The sequence below is a fragment of the Perna viridis genome, chromosome 7, assembly GCF_037379345.1.
Source record: "Perna viridis isolate PV_CMFRI_1.1 ecotype Kerala chromosome 7, ASM3737934v1, whole genome shotgun sequence".
Taxonomy (NCBI): Eukaryota; Metazoa; Mollusca; class Bivalvia; order Mytilida; family Mytilidae; genus Perna; species Perna viridis.
The window spans coordinates 1,348,237-1,367,754 of record NC_142451.1 but is presented as its reverse complement, the minus strand read 5'-3'; the positions used below and the strand labels follow the sequence as shown (position 1 = coordinate 1,367,754).

General features: G+C 32.9%; 1 protein-coding gene across 7 annotated transcripts in view; it reads left to right on the top strand.

Moving 5' to 3' along the window:
* The first annotated feature begins 546 nt into the window (after positions 1 to 546).
* LOC148610890 (uncharacterized) overlaps positions 547 to 19,518 on the top strand; it is a 72,917-nt gene continuing 53,945 nt past the window's right edge. For 5 of the 7 annotated variants that reach the window (XM_088590759.1, XM_088590756.1, XM_088590752.1 and 2 more), the window contains exons 1-2: positions 547 to 616; positions 16,139 to 16,291. In XM_088590759.1, the coding sequence (XP_088446885.1) occupies positions 603 to 616; positions 16,139 to 16,291 (167 nt within the window). In that variant the 5' untranslated portion in view covers positions 547 to 602. Of the gene's footprint in view, positions 617 to 15,765; positions 15,846 to 16,138; positions 16,308 to 19,518 lie in introns of those variants that run through there. The other 2 variants (XM_088590753.1, XM_088590758.1) reach the window with 2 other exon arrangements.

Genomic DNA, 19,518 nt, shown 5'->3' with positions numbered 1-19,518 from the left:
GACATTCGTTTCCGGTTTATATATTGAATATAGAATGCATTTGAATATCAAAATGGATTTTTTTTCTGTTCGATATTCGTTTGACATTCGTTTCCGGGTTACATATTGAATATATAATGGATTTGAATATCAAACTGAATATCAATAAATGAATTATTGATATCAATAAATAATTTATTGATATCAATAAATGGGGAATAAATTCCACAACGGCTTGCCATAGCAACTTGAAAAAATAATCAACAGGTTTGTCAAGTTAAGATTTTGTTCGTGTATATACATGTATTTAAGTGTTTTAATGTTACTAAGTAATATTAGAAAATGAATTTTTAATATTACATAATGAATTTCTAATATTAAAAAATATTTTCTAATATAAAAAAATGAGTCTGTAATTTTAGTGGTTTATATCCAACAAAGACAGTCAAATTATCTGCTAGAAGCGACGATGTTCTAGCTTTATAATGCACGAATGAAGGATGTAACGGATGTACGATAAGTGCTATCTTTTTCAACTTTATTGTTATAGTGTTATTGACTAAAAAGATTTTCTGCAGTTATCTCCCCGATGATTAACCAGGAAGTTTGATATATATTTTGAAATGGAACTGTCAAGGTAAGACCGTTTTCTTCGTTTAATTTAATGGCTTCTTTTATGGAAGGAGTAATTGTTTCTGTGTCTTTTAGACCAGTAACTTCTTTTGAAATTAACGAAATATATATCTTTCAGAAGTTTTACGCCCTGTTGATTGTTAAGGGCTTTCCCTGCATAGGAAAGACCTTATTGTTTTTCTAATGTTTTTAAGGGATTTCCCTACATGGGAAAGACCTTATTGTTTTTCTAATGTTTTTTTTTTATTCTTTCGTCATTTGTAAAATTTTTTGACTTTTGACATGCTCTCCCGTATTCATCTTTCAAGATATCATTACCAAATTTGGACCATCAGTAGAGCTCATTAGGGACTTTTAGAAGATGACCCTGTGAAGAATTCCATTACCCATTGTAGAATCTATCGCCCTTTTATTGGCGTTTTTTTCTTCAACATGATTTTTCAGGATATCATGACCATATTTGGTGATCATGTGGGTGTCATCATGTTCAATTAGGAAATGACCCTGCTAAGGATTTCATTAGGTCTCACTAACCACTTCTAACGTTTCCATTACTTTACATGTTAAAAAAGTAATTTTCAAAGTCTCACTGTGAATTCCCAGGACAAATGACATCTTAAAGCTGCATACCGTTGCGAAGCTTGGAAAATAAGGCTTCCAAAATCATTATGCTAATGGTATGATCATAGTAGAAATTCTTCACAAAATTTACTTGAATAAATAATACTGAAAATCCACATTTTTACCTGTTCTGCTAACTGACAGCATGGAGGCAAATTACTCACACATGTAAACAATATTCATACACTTTTGTAGTTAATTACATATATGATTTTAAAGTACACATTCTCAGCTTTATTTTGACTACTTTTAATCATAATACACACAAATAATGCACTTACAATGTATATGTCTAGGTTCAGTGTGTTTTTGGTACTACATAGGGGGGTGGCCATTTGACCCGGAAGTGGTTAGTGAGACCTTATCATCTTTAAGAGTTATATCCCTTTAAAACAATTTCTTTCAATCCTTCATATCTTGAAAACCATAATAGGTGTAATAAATCTGTTCATAAGCAGACAACCAAATTAATAAACATGAATTTGTATTTTGTTATCAAACCATACGGCAGTTATATCCCTTGAAATATCATACTAAAGTTTTAAAAATTATATTTCGATAACCGCAAGTTGTAGAGACATGGGACCTACATCAATGATCTTTGGTCCATGTGACCTTTCATTTGCATCCAAGGTCAAAGGTCACAGAGTGCTAGTCTAGTTTTTTCCCTTCCAACATTTACTTTGACACGGCCCTGTTTCGTCATTTTTCAAGATATCATAACAAAATTTGGACCATCTATAAACCTCATTTAGGAATTTTACAGAATAACCCAGTGAGGAATTTCATTATCCATTGTAGAAGTTATCTCCCGTTTATTAGCGTCTTATCAACATGGTCAACATGATCTCCCGAACTCATTTTTCAGGATATCATTATCATACTTAATGAACATGTAGGTGTCATCATGTCCTATTTGAAAATGACCCTGCTAAGGATTTCATTATCATCTTTAAGAGTTATGCCCCTTAAAACAATTTCTTTTAAACCCTCATATCTTGAAAACCATAATAAATAGAATCAATCTAAAAACTTTCATGTACAAAAGAAAAAGACCTAATGAATAAACATAAACATGTATTTATTATCAAACTATACAGGAGTTATATCCCTTGAAATATTGTACTGAAGTTTTTAAAATTTATATTTCGAGAACTGGAAGTTGTAGAAACATGGGACCTTTATCAATGATCTTTGGTCCATGTGACTTTTCATTTGCATCCAAGGTCAAAGGTCATAGAGTGCTAGAAAGTCTTCTCACTGCAAACAACAGGCCTTGATATTAAGAAAACGATATGCGATAAGTGCATACATACAGCGTATAAAATGACCCTCTCAATAAGCCCTACATTTGAGACAAAACTTACAACTGTCAGACCTTCTGCTCAAAAGTTATGATAATTTAAATGTTTTGCAGAATCTGGTTTCTGACCTTGACGTAAATGCATGGCCTTGACCTTGTAAGTTTTTCAAGGTCAAGTAATCTTAAGATGTATGGTGGTAGATTCATATCTCTACGACTTCCGGTTCTGGAGTTTGTTATTGCATCATATTTTAATAATCATTGGGCTCAGAACGAGGTCCAGAATTGCCCAAATTGTTTTGTAATTGTGTTGTATATGTTCTGCAAATTATCATACAGTTTTGAGATTTGATATATCTTGTCTAGTTTTGGATCTTTTGAAATTTTAAGTTTCAAGAGCGGGGGTATATATTTTAAAATCCACAACAGACACACAAATGGTCATTCCACAGAATGAGAGATCTGCGTAAGTACAACTGTTTGACACAACACCAAGGACCAATATTAACAAAAACCAACGATACTACAACAACTTAAAATTTTCATATTTATGTTCTCCCTCACTACGTTCATAAATCATTTCCATTTTATAAGGGCAAGTAAAAAAACTAATATAGGAGGAGAGGCACACCAAAGCAGTTCGACAATACAAAGGCACCCTACAATAAACAAAGTTGTACAAAAATAATTCACAAATTTAAACTTTTTGAAATCGATAACCGATTATCTAAACTGTCCTTAATATACCCGTCTTTTGAAAAATCAGACTTCCATCTATCATGAGTTTTTAATAATCTCTGATATTCTATTCTGGGCTGCATGAGTAACACCTCCACTTCGTAAACTATGCAAATCAAATTTTTTAGTGTCAATTCCGATTTTAGACAAAGCATCTAACATAATTTCCCTCGCTCTAGTATAAGATATAGGCTTATTAATTCTACTCAAAACGTACAGGTTTTTTGACTTGAGGAAAGTAATTGGTCTGAAAATAAACGTATCTGAATTCGTTGTAATATTTGCAATTTCCATATATTTCTCGAGCATGTTCACTGGACATAATTTAGTGTTAGTTCTTGCTATTACAACTTTGTTCCCTTGTCTATAAACATCAGTTTTACTACTTTCAATCTGAATTTCAATATGTGAATCAAACATTCGTAAGTTCGAAGCTTTAAGGTTAGAAATTTCGTTGAAACGTAAAAAACCAGCATAACCAATCAACATCAAAGCACAAATTCTCAGGTCAGGAAGTCTTTGTAAATCACCAAAATGATCAACCAGTCTTTGCAAAATGTCGAGTTATAGAATCTTTTTATTACTTGGTCTGCATAAAATACACAAACCTCATTCTAAAACTAACGTCAAAAACGTATCGGCAAAAACAGAATTATATAAATTAAAATTATGTTCCCGTTTGATGGCGTAAAAAGCAGTCTGAAAAACTGAAGCGGATACTTTTTGTAGAATCAAGTACGACAAATACACTGCTATAGTTGTTACGTTCGCTGGTAATGGGCAAAGTTGATGACCTTGACACCAATTCGAAAATTTCTTAAATGCATAATTATAAGATTTAATAGTATTTTTGCTTTTGCTAGACTCTACAATTTCAGGGAGTTTTTCTGCGAGACAAAATAAGTCAGAATTATCAAAGGACTTTAAATCTTTCCAGTGAGAAAATTGTAACTTTTTCTGTAATGAGATTAAAAATAAACAAATTCAAAGATATGTAAAAACGATATTTAACATGGATTTAGAAACGTATACACCAAAAATATATTACATCTAAATGAACTGTCCCGTACTACCATACATCGTGTACTAAGTTACAGCCCTAGATTAATCCTAATCTATATAATGCGATTTCTCAAGAACTCGGAACAATAGAAAAGACTTTATTCTTTAATCCTCTTTACATAAGTTTGACCAAAATGTGATAAACAATTTATAGATGATTTGCCAAAAGCCAAGTTCTTTAGATAATTGAAATAATGACATACTTGTAACAAATTATGTACAAAATAAAGAAATAATTTCTTAAGTAAAACACAGTTAAATTATGAAACAATTTTATCTACAATTTCTTCAAATTGTAGAATCTAAAGATATTAATTTTTTTTTTTTACAAAATAAAGAGAAAACACACTATAATAGTATTTTTATACTGCTTTGTTGGGTAGATAGCAGTAGGGGATGCTCGGTAGAGTCTTTCTACGAATGAGACCACACAACAGAAATGACTCCAACGTCCTTGGTTGTGGGCTGAAATATATTAATATTAGAACTAAAATAAAGTTTTAATAATTTAATTTGTTCCTCGATGCACACATACAGATGATGCGTTATCGAGCGAACATCGTTATTTATACAGGATTAGCAATTAAAATTTATTAACCAATAAAATCAAATCTTTTACAAATTTTGGAAAATGGTCAGTTGTCAATCAAAATCTTGACCAATAATGTAGGACGTTTCATACATGTTTTTTTTTTTTTTTTGTTTGTTTTTGTTTTGGCTTTTTAGGATTAAAATGTCAAACATAAGCAATCAGCTATTTACCCTGAGGTGTATGAAACAATCAACTTAATTACATCATATATCCTGACTTAGATATAACTGCCAATATTTCAAAGGTTTCAGACAAAAGAGTTGATAGGAAAGCTTTTTAAAAATTAATCCTTATTACAAAATTTGCCCAACATAAAGTAAAAGTTTCAATGTAAAGTGCCAAAGGAAAGAATAGATAATTTATTATGTAAACGGACAAATAAAGAAATGTTTCTAAATTATTTGTAGAATTTTATTAATAAAGCTAAATTACGAAATTCAAATTAAATGAAATTTGCGCATTTTATGTATTTTTGTTGAAAAGTATTATTTACAAAAATATACAAAAATCACTCTATGATAGTATGATCAACTGATTGTAAACCAACAGCGATATATACCCGAACCCCATGGTGAACCCCACATTTCTGGACAGACATAGGTCAACAGCTCGGACACACATGAACGGCTATCAAGAAATGATTTAAAAATAACATTTATAAATGTATGTGGACTTAAATCAAAATTATTAAACATTGATTTTTGTGATATGATTAAATTATACGATATCGTATGTATACTAGAATCCAAACTAGACAAATATGATGTTCTTATGGCTCCATATGGTTATGATTATGTTATGAAAAATAGAAAATTGGTAAAAAGAAAGTCTGGGGGTATAGTAATTATTTACAAAAAGTCGTTGTCAGAGTACATTACATTTTTAAAAACAGAATCCGAATTCGTTCAATGGTTTGAGATTTATTCAAAATTTACAAGTCTATCAGAAAAGGTTCTTATGGGTTCGGTTTATATTCCTCCAGAAAACTCAAAATATGCATCTGAAAAAAATGCGTTTGATAAAATCGAATCAGAACTTATATCGTTGTCATCAAAAAACGCAAATTATGTTTCCCTGTTTGGCGACTTTAATGGTCGCACTGGCATTATGCCTGATTATGTCATATCTGATGTTGATTTGCTCGACAATTTAGGTTTTTTGAACGAATTAGATGATGACACACTAAAGAAAATGTACTCCTATCAGGTTTTACTTCATAATAAAATACCGTTGGATAGAAGCTCCCAAGATACAGGTAGAGCCAACAACTATGGTAAAAAAATTATTGACATGTGTAAAAGGTGTTCCCTATATATAGCCAATGGGAGAATTGGATTAGACAAGCTAATTGGAAGAACTACGTGTAAAGATATAAGTTTTATTGACTATTTATTGTTATCCTCTGATTTGTTTAATTATGAAAATACCTTCTCTGTTTTGGAATATGATCCGATGTTCTCTGATGTCCATAACAGAGTTCATTTTTCTTTTCATTTCAACGTGGTGAGCAAATAAATCCAAATAATAATAATAATAACAATAATAATAAGTCTAATGATAAATCCTTTGTAAAATGGAAGTCTCAGTTAATACATCAGTTTCAGCAAGAGATTTCAGCACACCTTAAGGCAATTGACACTAGACTCGATGACCTAATTGTAACAGATAATGTCACGTGTGAACAGGTAAACAATATTACTAATGATCTTCTTTATGCCTTAACAAATACAGCGTCTGAGGTCATGGGTACTTTTAACAAGAGGGAAAGAAAGGGTAAAAATACGGATAGCAAACCGTGGTTCGACTCCGATTGTAAGAAAAAACGCGATACTTTTCATAAATTTAAAAAGGAATATAATTCAAATAGACCAATCGAGAATAAAAACTTACTAAACTGTGCGTCTCGTGAATATAAAAAACAAATGACCTGTCTTATAAAAATCACCAAGAAAAATGTATTCAAGAGTTAGTAAACACTCCAAATCTGACTCGAAGAAATATTGGAACATTTTGAATAGACTCAATAAATTGTCTAAAGACGAGCCCGACATACCTATAGAAACTTTTTATGAATATTTTAAAAATCTTAATGCAGATAATGTAAATGATGAACCTAATAATCATGAGATCGATGATGTTGATCTTCAACTCATTGTCACAAATAACCCTCGTATTGATGACATTATTAATGGGCCAGTAACTGAAGATGAGGTAAAAAGGGTAGTTTCCAAATTAAAAAAATGATAAAGCACCGGGGGTAGATGGTGTTATCAATGAATAGATAAAAAGTATACAACCAGAGTATATACCTTTATTTTGTAAACTCTTTAATGTGGTCTTTGACTCTTCAATTATACCCGAAAACTGGCTAATCGGAATTATAAAACCAATTTATAGAAATAAAGGCGACAAATTCAACCCAGATACTTTTAGAGCAGTCACACTTATAAGTTCCTTAAGTAAATTATTTACTTCAATTTTGAACGATAGACTGAACGATTTCTCGTGCGAATTTGACTTGATCTCTAAAAGTCAGGCGGGATTTAGGAAAGGACATTCAACAACTGATAATATATTCTTGCTTCATTCTATGATATCCTTATATTTGTCCTCTGGGAAAAAATATACAGTACATTTATTGACTTTAGAACGGCGTTCGACACTGTCTGGAGGACAGGACTATGGCAGAAACTCGAGAGTAGTAATATTAAGGGAAAATGTTTCAAAATTATCTACAATATGTATAATAACATAAAATCCTGTGTCCAATATAAAAATGAAAAATCTAATTTTTCCCTTTTTTAGTAGGAGTTCGACATGGTGAAAATTAGTATCCCTTTCTCTTTTCTATATTCCTAAATGATTTAGAAACCTTTTTCAAAGATTTAAATAATGAGCCTCTACAAATGATACTACAAAGAGGCCAAGACATACTACAAACATATCTGGAAATTTTTGTCTTATTATATACAGATGATGCTGTAATCTTGGCAGAATCTAAATAAAATCTTTGAAATATATTGTGAAACGTAGAAACTTTCGGTAAATACTAGTAAAACTAAAGTAATGATATTTTGTAAGAGGAAATCTAAAATAGATTATGTTTTTAAGTTAATGATACTATCCTAGAAATTGTTGATCACTATAACTACCTGGGATTGCTTATAAAATATAATGGTTCTTTTAATGATGCTAAAGATAAACTCACTGAACAAGCACAAAAAGCTGTTTGCCTTATATAAAAAAATAGAAACTTGAATTTACCTATTGATATTCAAATTGAACTTTTTGACAGTCTTGTCGAACCAATTTTATTATATGGATCCGAGATATGGGGTTATGAAAATACTGTTAAGATAGAACGTGTACATATTCAGTTTTGAAAACTCATTTTAGGACTTAGGAAAAGTACGCCTAATTTTATGGTATATGGTGAACTTGGGCGATTTCCGTTAAATTAAGAATGGTTTCTTTTTATAGTAGAATGATGAAAAATGAAAAAAAAAAAAACAAACTGAGTAGCATTATGTTTAAACTGTTGCTAAATTTACATCAAAACGGTACGTGCTATTCGAAATGGATAGCTTACGTAAAATCAATTTTCGACGACTGTGGCCTAAGTTTCGTTTTCATGAATCAGCAGTATATAGATATTTCATTATATAAGCCAATTATTAAACAAACGTTGAGGGATCAATGTATTCAAAAATGGTTTCAAAGTTTAGCGGAATCGTCCAGAGGTTCTTTTTACAGTATATTCAAAACAAATTTCTGCATAGAAAATCATCTACTAAAGCTTTCGGGACAAGCAAAGCATTTAATTACAAAATTCCGATGTTGCAATATCAATATCCCAATAGAAAAAGGAAGATGGCATAATATTCCGAAAGAAGAAAGGATATGTGTGTTATATACTGAAAATACAGTGGGGGATGAATTTCATTATTTATTCTTATGCAAAAATGCTAAAGTTGTTGAATTTAGAAATAAATTTATTCCATCATATTATATAAAAATTCCAACAACTAATAAAGTGAAGTATATTATTAGCTACTGCCATAAACAACTTTTGAGTAACATTGCTGTGTTCATTAAAAACCTCTGCTTGCTCATTTGAAATACACGCTTTTCTCATTTACTGATTTGGTTTCATATATTGATACTTTCTTGTCTTCTCTAGTATCACTCTATTCCAAAAAATTGGTATGTTATCTTTATTTGACCTGTTTTTATTTATTTAATGTATTCATGTATATGTCTGTATGCTTTGTTATCTTATTTCATGTAAATGTTTATGCCTGTCTGTTTTGTCATTTTTGTATCATGTATATATAATGTCCTCATGTAACACATAACATGTGTCTGAGTGTAAATAAAAGAATCAGAATCAGAATCAGATCTTGGAATCCATTCACTTCTAAAGAAATTTTATGATGAATACAAATATTAAAAATATAAATCGCCATGTCTTGCAAATCACCCTTCATGCTGCCAGCTTTAATAATTTTGACTACATTTTGATTGTCTGTATAAATCTTAACTAAACGATTATTCAAACTATGAATTAAAGACAATATTGTAATATGCACCGCTTTTAACTCTCGAAAAGTTGAGCTTTTAGAAGCTTCTTCAGAAGATCACATTTTATGAACTATTTTCCTGGTAGTTTCTACCGTATAACCAGCGCAAGCAAAGCCACTTGCATCTGTATAAATAATTCTTTCTGGCAAACGTATTTTATCAATCATGCACTTTTTGGGCAAAGCCTCACAATTTTCTAACCAGAAATAATGTTTTCTTCCCAGTTATTACTAGATGCGATTATCATCATCATATTTCTGCTCATAATTCTACAAATGTTACCTAAACTAGGCATAAAAGAAATAATTTTGCCTGTGATTTTAGCTAAACGAAGAACCCAGCCGCTTTGAGATCATGCTTTAAAGTAAAAGATAAATTCTCGCATGCCTTTTGATCAGCTTCTATTCCCAAACCATCATCAAGGTAAAGAACAACCCGTAAACCTTGTGAACGCCAATACTTAACCAATGGTCGTAACACCTTAGAAAAAAACATGTGGTGCAATAGAATGGCCAAAGGGCAAGACAGTAAAACAAAAACACCTTATAATGTCTTGAAATTTCCATGAAAATCCGAGAAAAGATTGATAATCCTTATGAATGGTAATGTGATGATATGCACTAGAAATATCGAATTTAATCATCCATCCATCTTCATAAATATAGTGTAATGCTTCAGTTACTCCCTCAAATTTAATTTTTCGCTTATCTAAATACTGATTAACTCATCGTAAATCCAAAATAAGGCGTTCTTTACCTGATTGATTAACTGACACCGATCAAGGATTAACAATAAATGGAATTTCACCTTGACACTCGATTACTGCGCCAACAAAAGATATTTAGAGCGAGTGAATGTTCTGAAATTTAAAGATCTGTTTCAGACAAAAAACAAGCATGAATTACGAAACCTATGTAAATTTGTTAAACTCATAGAAATTGATTTTAAAAATGTTTCTCAAGGTTAGTCCTCTACAATGCCACTATCTGAAATTTGTCAAAATGTGTTAAAATGTTATTTACTTAATCTTTTTTTTCTGTTATCTTATTATAGTTTTCACAATTGTCATGCGCTGAATATTTATGTATTAACTGTATTGTCTTCTCTGTACTGTAATGGTGTTTAGAGAATAAAAGAATCTGAATCTGCCAGTTTTTAAAAGTTTATTGATAGCTTGCTCTACAAATAAAGAGTGTTTATAAGCGGAAGCATTGTTATTCAAATTATCAGGTAAAGGATTTGTAAATAACGGCAAAAAACCACTTGAGATGACGTTTAAAACAAATTGATTAGCTTGTAAAGTATCTTTCCAAAACAAATAATGGTCGTTCAGACTGCCCACATAAAAAGTATTTTTTTAAAGATGAATCAGTATTATTTTCAAACTCATAATATTTTTTATTAAAGTAACTAGGTAAATTATACTTAACTGAATCAGTGCTACTGCTTTCATGCTGGGAACTTTGACGATTTTCTAGGACATTCATAGGCCCAGTGCCCAACTGCGTTGCAATAAAAACATCTGGTGTCTCCTTTCTTGTCTCCGTAATATTGTGACTGTGAGTAGACGTTCTTCTCTGAAGTGGCAGTTGCGCTCCTGTTAGATACTTGTCCTGAGTATGTTGTGCTAGACCTACGAAAAAGATCAGACTGGGAGTGAGAGGGTACTTGATCTTTAGGCGATTCATTGCGGAAATATGGGGCGTTAGCCTGGCGTGCCTGACTTACTGCCTTTTCCTTCCTTTTCATCTTGGCCCTATATTCTGCCTGTTTCAACCGTGTAGCGTCCTCCGAGTTATCAGTAAGAGGATCGTCGACATATTCCTCTACTACATCCCATCCGTATTTGTCAGCAATTCTAATTATCTTATTTCTTTCCTTCAGGGTTTTCTCTGAGTCATGTAAGATATTCGAAGCTGAAGTTATCGAACCGCGCTCGAAAATGGGAGCATGTACCAAATGCACCGGTAGCGGCCATAAACGTCCTCTGCTTTTCTAGAAACACCCGTCAAGTTGCTCATAAAAAGTCAAGTCCGGGTAGATGAAATAGAAAGGAAAAACTATGTGCATCTGTTATACATGTCTGATCTTGGTCCCTGGATTATTTGGTATTTTCTGTTTAGTGTTATGACAATTGATTTTGGTGACTAGTGGTGATTTTCGTTGTCAGAATTTATCAAAAATTGCTTTAAACACTTATTCTTCCCAAATAAAAAATAAACTACATTTCAGGTCAGTCGTTATCATCCACAAACAGATATGACTGTGGACTGTATTTGTGCATGCATATTTTAAAATCACTGAGTGGTTCGGTCATGAAAACAGTTTGATGTAGTTTATAATATTTGACGTAGTTTATAAATAGAATCGGGAATTACATATCAAGTTATGCATATTCATCAATTTCGATGTAGGCGGTCTACATGATCCCTGCTTCCGCTTACAGAATCGGTAATCCCACTGCTAACGATTCGGTAATTAAGATATCATGTTGCATTAGCTGCATTGATTCAGTAAAAAACAAACATAAGTCGCCAGAACCGTATTTTCATACTGTTATTTTATATTTAAGTGTTATTTGGTTGAATACTGCAGTAAAAATGCGATTCAACAAATAAGGGTAACAAAAAAATTACCGTACACTAATCTTATTCATAATCAAGTCAAGTCCAAAATAAATCTGGCAAAATAGATACAACACCACCGGAGCAGCTGGTACTGCAATTGTTCTGACTTGGTACAGGCATTTCAAACGAAATGGTGGTTTAAATCTAGGTTTTACAGCGCGGTAAACCTCCCTCTTCCATTGCAGCGTGAATATATCAATTGTGATAAAACTGCATTTTGCATACTACCCTCATGATCGGTGTATCAGCGGTCACATCAGCACTAAGAACAATTGACAAAAAACATCATTTCAGAAGAAACTGAGTATTTACAAACCAAGGACTGATAACTAAAAAGAATTTGGTAAGAGATATTTTAAGACGCATATCCTCATACCCCTGATTCAGGAGTCTTTTACGCAGATATTAATGGTGTGGAAAGAAATCAGAGTAGTTAATACTTGCTGTAGCGTAGCGAATCAATTGTAAAATGTAAACAGCATATGCAGAAGATGAAGTGATTAGCTGTACAGGTAAGGAAAAGTTATGATATTGAAACTAAAGTCGTCTATTTATCATAAATCTTAGTGCTGAGATGACCACTTTTGTCAAATTCGAGATACAGGTCCAAAAATGATGTAGAACAATCTGTTTCTGAAGTCTCCTTTATCTCGAGCTGTAATGTATATATTGACGGTTACCATTTACCAAAAGAAGTGTTGTTGATGGACAATATATCATCAATATATCTAATGTAAAGTTAAAGGATTAAACATCTTTTAAATTTTTATTCTTTAATAGATTCTAAATAAAATCAGTTTCGTATGGATATAAAAAACAAATCGGTTAGGAGAGGAGCACATTTAGTGCCCATTGAAATGCCAACTTGCTGTTGAAAAATAGCTCATCCAAATGTGACAGATATGTTATCAATATTATCGCAAACCTGCTTTTCTGTGTAACACACTTTGCCCTTCTGCGATGTTTTAGAAAAAATATATGGATTTGTAACCAAGAACTATATAATTTTTTGAAAGAGCAAAAGATTTACGAATAAGTCATTTCAAGTAAAATTTCACTTTGTCATGTGGTAACGTTGTGTAAAGAGCTGAGAAGAAAAAAGTTTGAATAGAACTAATTTTAAAAAAGCTGCGGAAATTTAGGTTTTGAAATCTTCAGAATTTCAAGTATCCACATTCGATTAATGCCACTACGAGAGTAGGTGGTATTGCAACTAGCTTGCTGTCCATCTTTCACTGCAGACAATATCTTTGTAAGATGAATTGACATATCCTTCGTGGATCAAGATGAAGATCCTGCTATTTACCTTTCTGTGTATGGATTCTTGTGAAGTTAGGGAATCCAATACAAGTAAGGTAAGTCCTTACATTTTGTTTCGATGTTGAGAAAAGACATGAAGGACTTTTGGTTGTTTATAATTTCATCGTTATCAAAAGTAGTATGTTTATATGTGGGATGTTACTATCAATGTCCAATTCCTTAATAAGGCAATTGAGGTAATGCGCTTTATAAACAAATACAATACAATAAACACTGTTTTCATTTGGGGGTTGAAACTTTGAATGGCGGTCATATGGGAAATTCTAGAACATGTATTACTTACGCATAATACGTACATATCAACATGTGGGAAAAACAGAAAAACCTATAAAAAATCACAAAATTCGGTCTGAATTTGAGTTTTCCGTCCCCATGGCAACACCATACATGTCGACCCTCTTTTTGCAAATCGAAATATACGACCATACCAGTTTTCAAGTTCCTAGCCGTCAAGTTTTCCGAGATATCACAAGGTCATATATTATGACCATTTGGTGTTTTCATGGAAACTTTGAAAAGAACACAACTTTAGGTGGAGGTCTATCCATAAATAAGTTTCAGTTTATTTCATTAAAGCATCTTCTCAAAACATTATCGTCGAAATCGCTGGACGTAGGAAAAAATAATTATTTACAATCATATATTATAAATAAACAAATTAATCTAGTGAAATGATGTTTTGAAAATAGCAGTTTTATCTGGGCTTGTATTGATTTAAAAAGATATAGATAATATAGATGAATAAATGAATTTTCCACAAATTGACAAGAGGTTTTTTGAAATATATCCAATAAAGTGTTTACAATCGATCAGCGAAATTTTGAAGCGAGATGTCTTTGCTTAATCATCAATTGTAGTATGGAGTTTATTGGAGTTCCAGAAAGTTATTTTTGTCATCCCGGAGTTGAGATAGGGAATACAGATGAGTAATTCCGAAGAGAAACGCATATAATAAATCGCTAAAAATAAAACATTTGCGTGATTTCCCAAAAGCTTTGCATTGTTTTGACAGAAAAGTCCAGGAAAGCTCCGAGAATACGGTCATGCAAACAATGGAGTACCATGGTTAAGGTACCATAAATAACTATCTGTTGTCATGCAGAAATACTAAAATAATATGTGCTTAAGATAAATGGTGTCCAGCAGATATGTGATAAAGTTTTCCATGACACCATCAGCCAAATGGCGCGAACATACATCATTAATTTGATCATCTATCCTACATAATAACACCTAGATGAACTGTCTCGTACTACCATACATCGTGTACTAAGTTACGGCCCTAGATTAATCCTACGAGGGGGAATGACCCGGCCAGCGAAAGCTATATTTTTATATAGCTTAGCTGGTCGAGTGGTCTATGGCGCTGGACTTTGCCATAGATGTCACAGCGGTACGAGTTCGAGTCCCGCTGAGGGAACGACCCAAAGTTTGCATCGCAAATTTGAGATGCAAACTTTGTATATATCGCCCATGGGTTCCCGAAGTCAAAAGCCGTTACCAATTTACTCCTGCAAAAACATACTTTTCCACTTGTTTGGGTCTATGTGAAATTTCCCATTTCCACCATTTACATGAAAATTCCACACGTAGGTGCTGAAGGGATATTGGCACAGATGAAAGGAAAGTTGACAACACGGATCGTCTGAATATAGCTGAAATATTGTTGCTCGGACGTTAAACCCCAACAAACAAACAAACAAACAAGACAACACGGAATGAAAAGTCATCACGTTTTTCGTATAGTTTGGTCAATAGTTTCCCTTTACCATGGATCTCTAAGTGCAGGTCAAGATATGTCTGACTTCACAGTATCCTTTATCTCAAGTTCTTTGGGGGTAGATACGGTGTATCAACTCCCCGAAACAAGGATTGTTTTAACAATAATACATTAGTATATAGTGGAAACTGAGATTAGAGGATCTAGCTAAACGATGTTTTTTTCTTTCGTATCAAATCAGCTGTAAAGTCAGCCTCATAAGAGTGAAGAAATAGGCCAGCAAGTACAGGTGCACAATTCGTTCCCATTTGAATGCCGACCGTTTGTTGAAAAACGCGTCCACAACACTGGACATATATGTTGTTCATAAATAATTCCAGCATTTTGAAAACATCTTCTTCTTCCAAGAACTATATATTTGTATCCAGATGTACCATCTTTTTTGGAGAAACAACGATGTTTAATGTTTTTTTGAGACGGGATTTTAATAGAGTATGGGAAATAGAAGTATTAAGTGTTGAAAAAGCATAAGTTTTAATGCTATTATATTCTGATAATAGTCTTGATTTGAGGGTCTCCAGAAGATCTTTCGAATTTTTCAGGATCTACATTGAATTAATACCACTCGGGAATAACAAGTGTTGTGGTAGACTGGAGAGCCTCTCTGATGTGAGTATAGAATTTAAAAGTTTTGAATGAGGTTTAGTGGTACATTTGGCAGATCCAGCTATATAGCGTTGTTTGTATGTAAAGTGTAGCAAAAAAGCCCATTTTTTTGTGAAAATTTACTTTTGCACATACAATTAGCAGTTTTTTTTTATACAATCACGAGTCATTTGTAGGCGTATTATATCGTTGTCCGTAGATCTATATTTTTGGAAATCAGAAAAAAAACTACACACTTTATTTTTTTTCCAAATTCATACGTAGCTGTTTGCAAAATGTTCCTTTTTTACTTTCAGGGTATTGACGTCTTTTGCACGACCAACAGGATATTCTGTACTTTTAGTTTTAAGTGCCTGTGTGTTACCGGTAGAAGGGATTCCGTATACGCATCTAGCAGGCATATATTCAATATTTGTTGTCTTTTACTACAGTTGGAAAAACGTTCATAGGTATGTTATTTAAAAGGTAAGTACAGGAACATATTAGAATCATCCAGAGGGTAATAATAACATAATTATAAACAAGTTTTTTTCTCAAAACACACATCTCCATGCATAAAATGTTCCTGGGTATTAGCATTTTACAATTACTATCGGTTATAGAGTTTGTTAGTTATCTAAAAAATTCTATATATATATGAAACGAAACCCCTTAATATATGATACTAAAGTCAATTTTGTATGTCTCTTTAGGTACGTTCAATGACTTTTTGTTTGATAGTCGAAAGTGGACATTCTGTAATACTCTTTTTCTCAAATTCTTGGACTATTTCCAATTTTAAGGGTCTTTTTACATGAAATACATGCTTTTCTCCTCATACCATACTTACCACACTACCACACTTACTACACAGCCAAATGTGTATGATAATCATACGGTGCTCGATTCACATGATAATTACATGGTAACCATATGATAATAATATGGAAATTAAGATATGACATTCTCATAGTTTAAGTTTGTGATAATCATATATTTGCGAAAAAATTATGATTTTTTTATGGAAACAAAACCATGTGATTATCATACCACGCTCGTTTCATATGATTAGCATATGTTGCATACCATATGATTCTCCTGTGTGGCACATTTGACTGCGTGGATCCGTTAAAATATAACGGAAATTTAACGTTTACATGTTTGTTGTGAACTTTTTTGTGTTTTAGTTAATTGCTTACTTACCTACTTTTGTGTCTCATTTTTCTTTTGATATGTCTATTTGATTATTTCATTACCAGTCCATGTAAAATTCAGACTTTTATTTCATACAAATAATGATTTTTTGTAGTCTACAAATGCTACATCTTTTATGAAACTTTGTGGGATGTGATATAGATAGATGTAGATGTGCATACTGTCAGGAATTTATTTTGGACAAAAATTGTAGAAATGACGGTTGTTGAATTTACGCGTTTTTCAGCAAAATTCGGTCTCATGCATTGTCCGCAACTCATCCTTAACGACTTGCAGGATGCTAATGAAACTCAATGTTGTGTTAGGTTACCATATTGAGACATGCATATTGCCAGGAATATATATATATTTGAGCAAAAATTGTAGAAAGGACGGCTGTTTGAACTTAGGCATTTTCAGCAAAACTTTGTCTGATCAGTTGTCCGCAACTCCTCCTGAACAACTTGCATGATTGTTATGACACTCAAAAGAGTTTTAGATTAACATATTGGGATGTGCATACTATCAGGAATTTATGTTTGGGCAAACATTGTAGAAATGATGGCCTTCGGACTTTTTTCATATTCTGTCATTGTGTTGTCACCAACAACAAAAAGAGTACTGATTTTGGTTCGGAGTCAGGTGTTTTAGAAATGGCAGCAAAATTGTTTGTCAAAAGTGCTTAGTCTATCCACCATGAACATTGTGTCAAATATGAATCGTGTTTCCACATTGGTCCTCAAATGTACAGGATTCAACAGGCTGTGGGGGTATTAGTCCCGTTTGCGGCGATGTGTTGTTTTTTTTTCCAGATTTTTCTAATACTCACCGGTAGAATCCCTTGTTATATGATTGACTGATTGATTGATTGATTGATTGATTGATTGATTAATTGGTCTTTAACGCCGAAGCAGCAATATTTCAGCCATATCCAGGCGATGAACTTAAAATGGATGATAAAATGAACATGAAATGATTAAATACAATTTTGGATGGGGAACAAGGATAATAGGGTCGACAAATTTTGATTGCCACTGGAAATTGGGAGAGGTGGCAATGGTCGGGCAATTTAGCCTCCTGTGACAGAGCAAAAGTACCTTACTCCTGTCATATACCACAGCAGGGTTCTTTAACGTGCGAGGAACTTGGCATCTTTTCCTACACGGTGCACCACTATGGTTTGCGGTCAGGTTTTCCGTATTATGGCATGACGATTCAACTATCCGGGGCACACAACCCAGTTGCTCTGTGGGCAGGGTTCTGAGTGCGATTGATTCGCCTTCTACGCCAAGCTTGGTGTTGCTGCGGGACTATGATCTACTAAAACTACGAAAACATTTTCTAAAAAAGGAAACAATGAAAAACATAAGTTCGAGACACGGTCTGTGCATATTTTAAAATGAGAATCAAACATTCAACGATTTGAATGAGATTTAACGAGATACATAAAACTACCTCAAAAACATGGCTTAAACGTGAACACGAGAAACAAACTGAACATAAAAGTCACACAAAGAATTAGAGCACACCAAGTGCTCTAAAAAGGATAAGCATACCCGGCTCCGCAGCGGTTACCTTCATGTTGCAATTGAGTGTATCCAGTAATAGTCTAGCATGAATAACGCAGCTCCTCGACACGAGTTACAAATATGTATTGTCAAAACAATTCACACTAAGGCCATATCATTTTATTTTAACAAAGTATCATAATGTATGGACAATTAATAATGCGGAAATGGTGAGAAATAATCTGAAATAGACAAATTGAATTAAAATAATAAAAATTACCGTAAAACTCGGGATGTTACCAACTGTTTATTAAAACCCTTTAATTTGATCTTGAACTGTATATAACATAGCAATAAATCATGCAATAAAAATTAACATCGTGCCAAAATTGACTCGAAGATTTTAAAAGAAATGCAGTGTATCTCTGTATATTTAAAATGCTGAAATTTTAGATCGACAACATATTTGTCCAGTGTGGTGGACGCGTTTTTCAAAAAAATGGTCGGCTTTCCATTGGGAACAAATTGTGCTCCTCTACTTGCTGACCTATTCCTTCACTCTTATAAGGCTGACGTTATAGCCGATCTGATCCAATAGAAGAATCGTTCAGCTAGATCCACCTAATCTCATTTTCCGCTTTGAAGATTACGTATTATCGTTAAACAATCCTAATTTCCGGCAGTTTATACATCGCATCTACCCCCAAAGATAATGGATACTACAGACATTGTGAAGCCAGCCTCATATCTTGACCAAGACTTAAAGATCGTAGAAAAGGAAAACTATTGACCAAACTTTACGACAAAAGCGATGACTTTTCATTCAGAATTGTCAACTTTCCTTTCATCTTTGGTAACATCTCTTCAGAACCTGAGTATGGAGTTTTCATATCACAACAACTCATACGTTATGCCAGAGCTTGTCGTAACTACGCAGACTTTTTGTATCGCGCTAGATTTCTTACAATTAGGCTTCTGGAACAGGGTTATGCTGC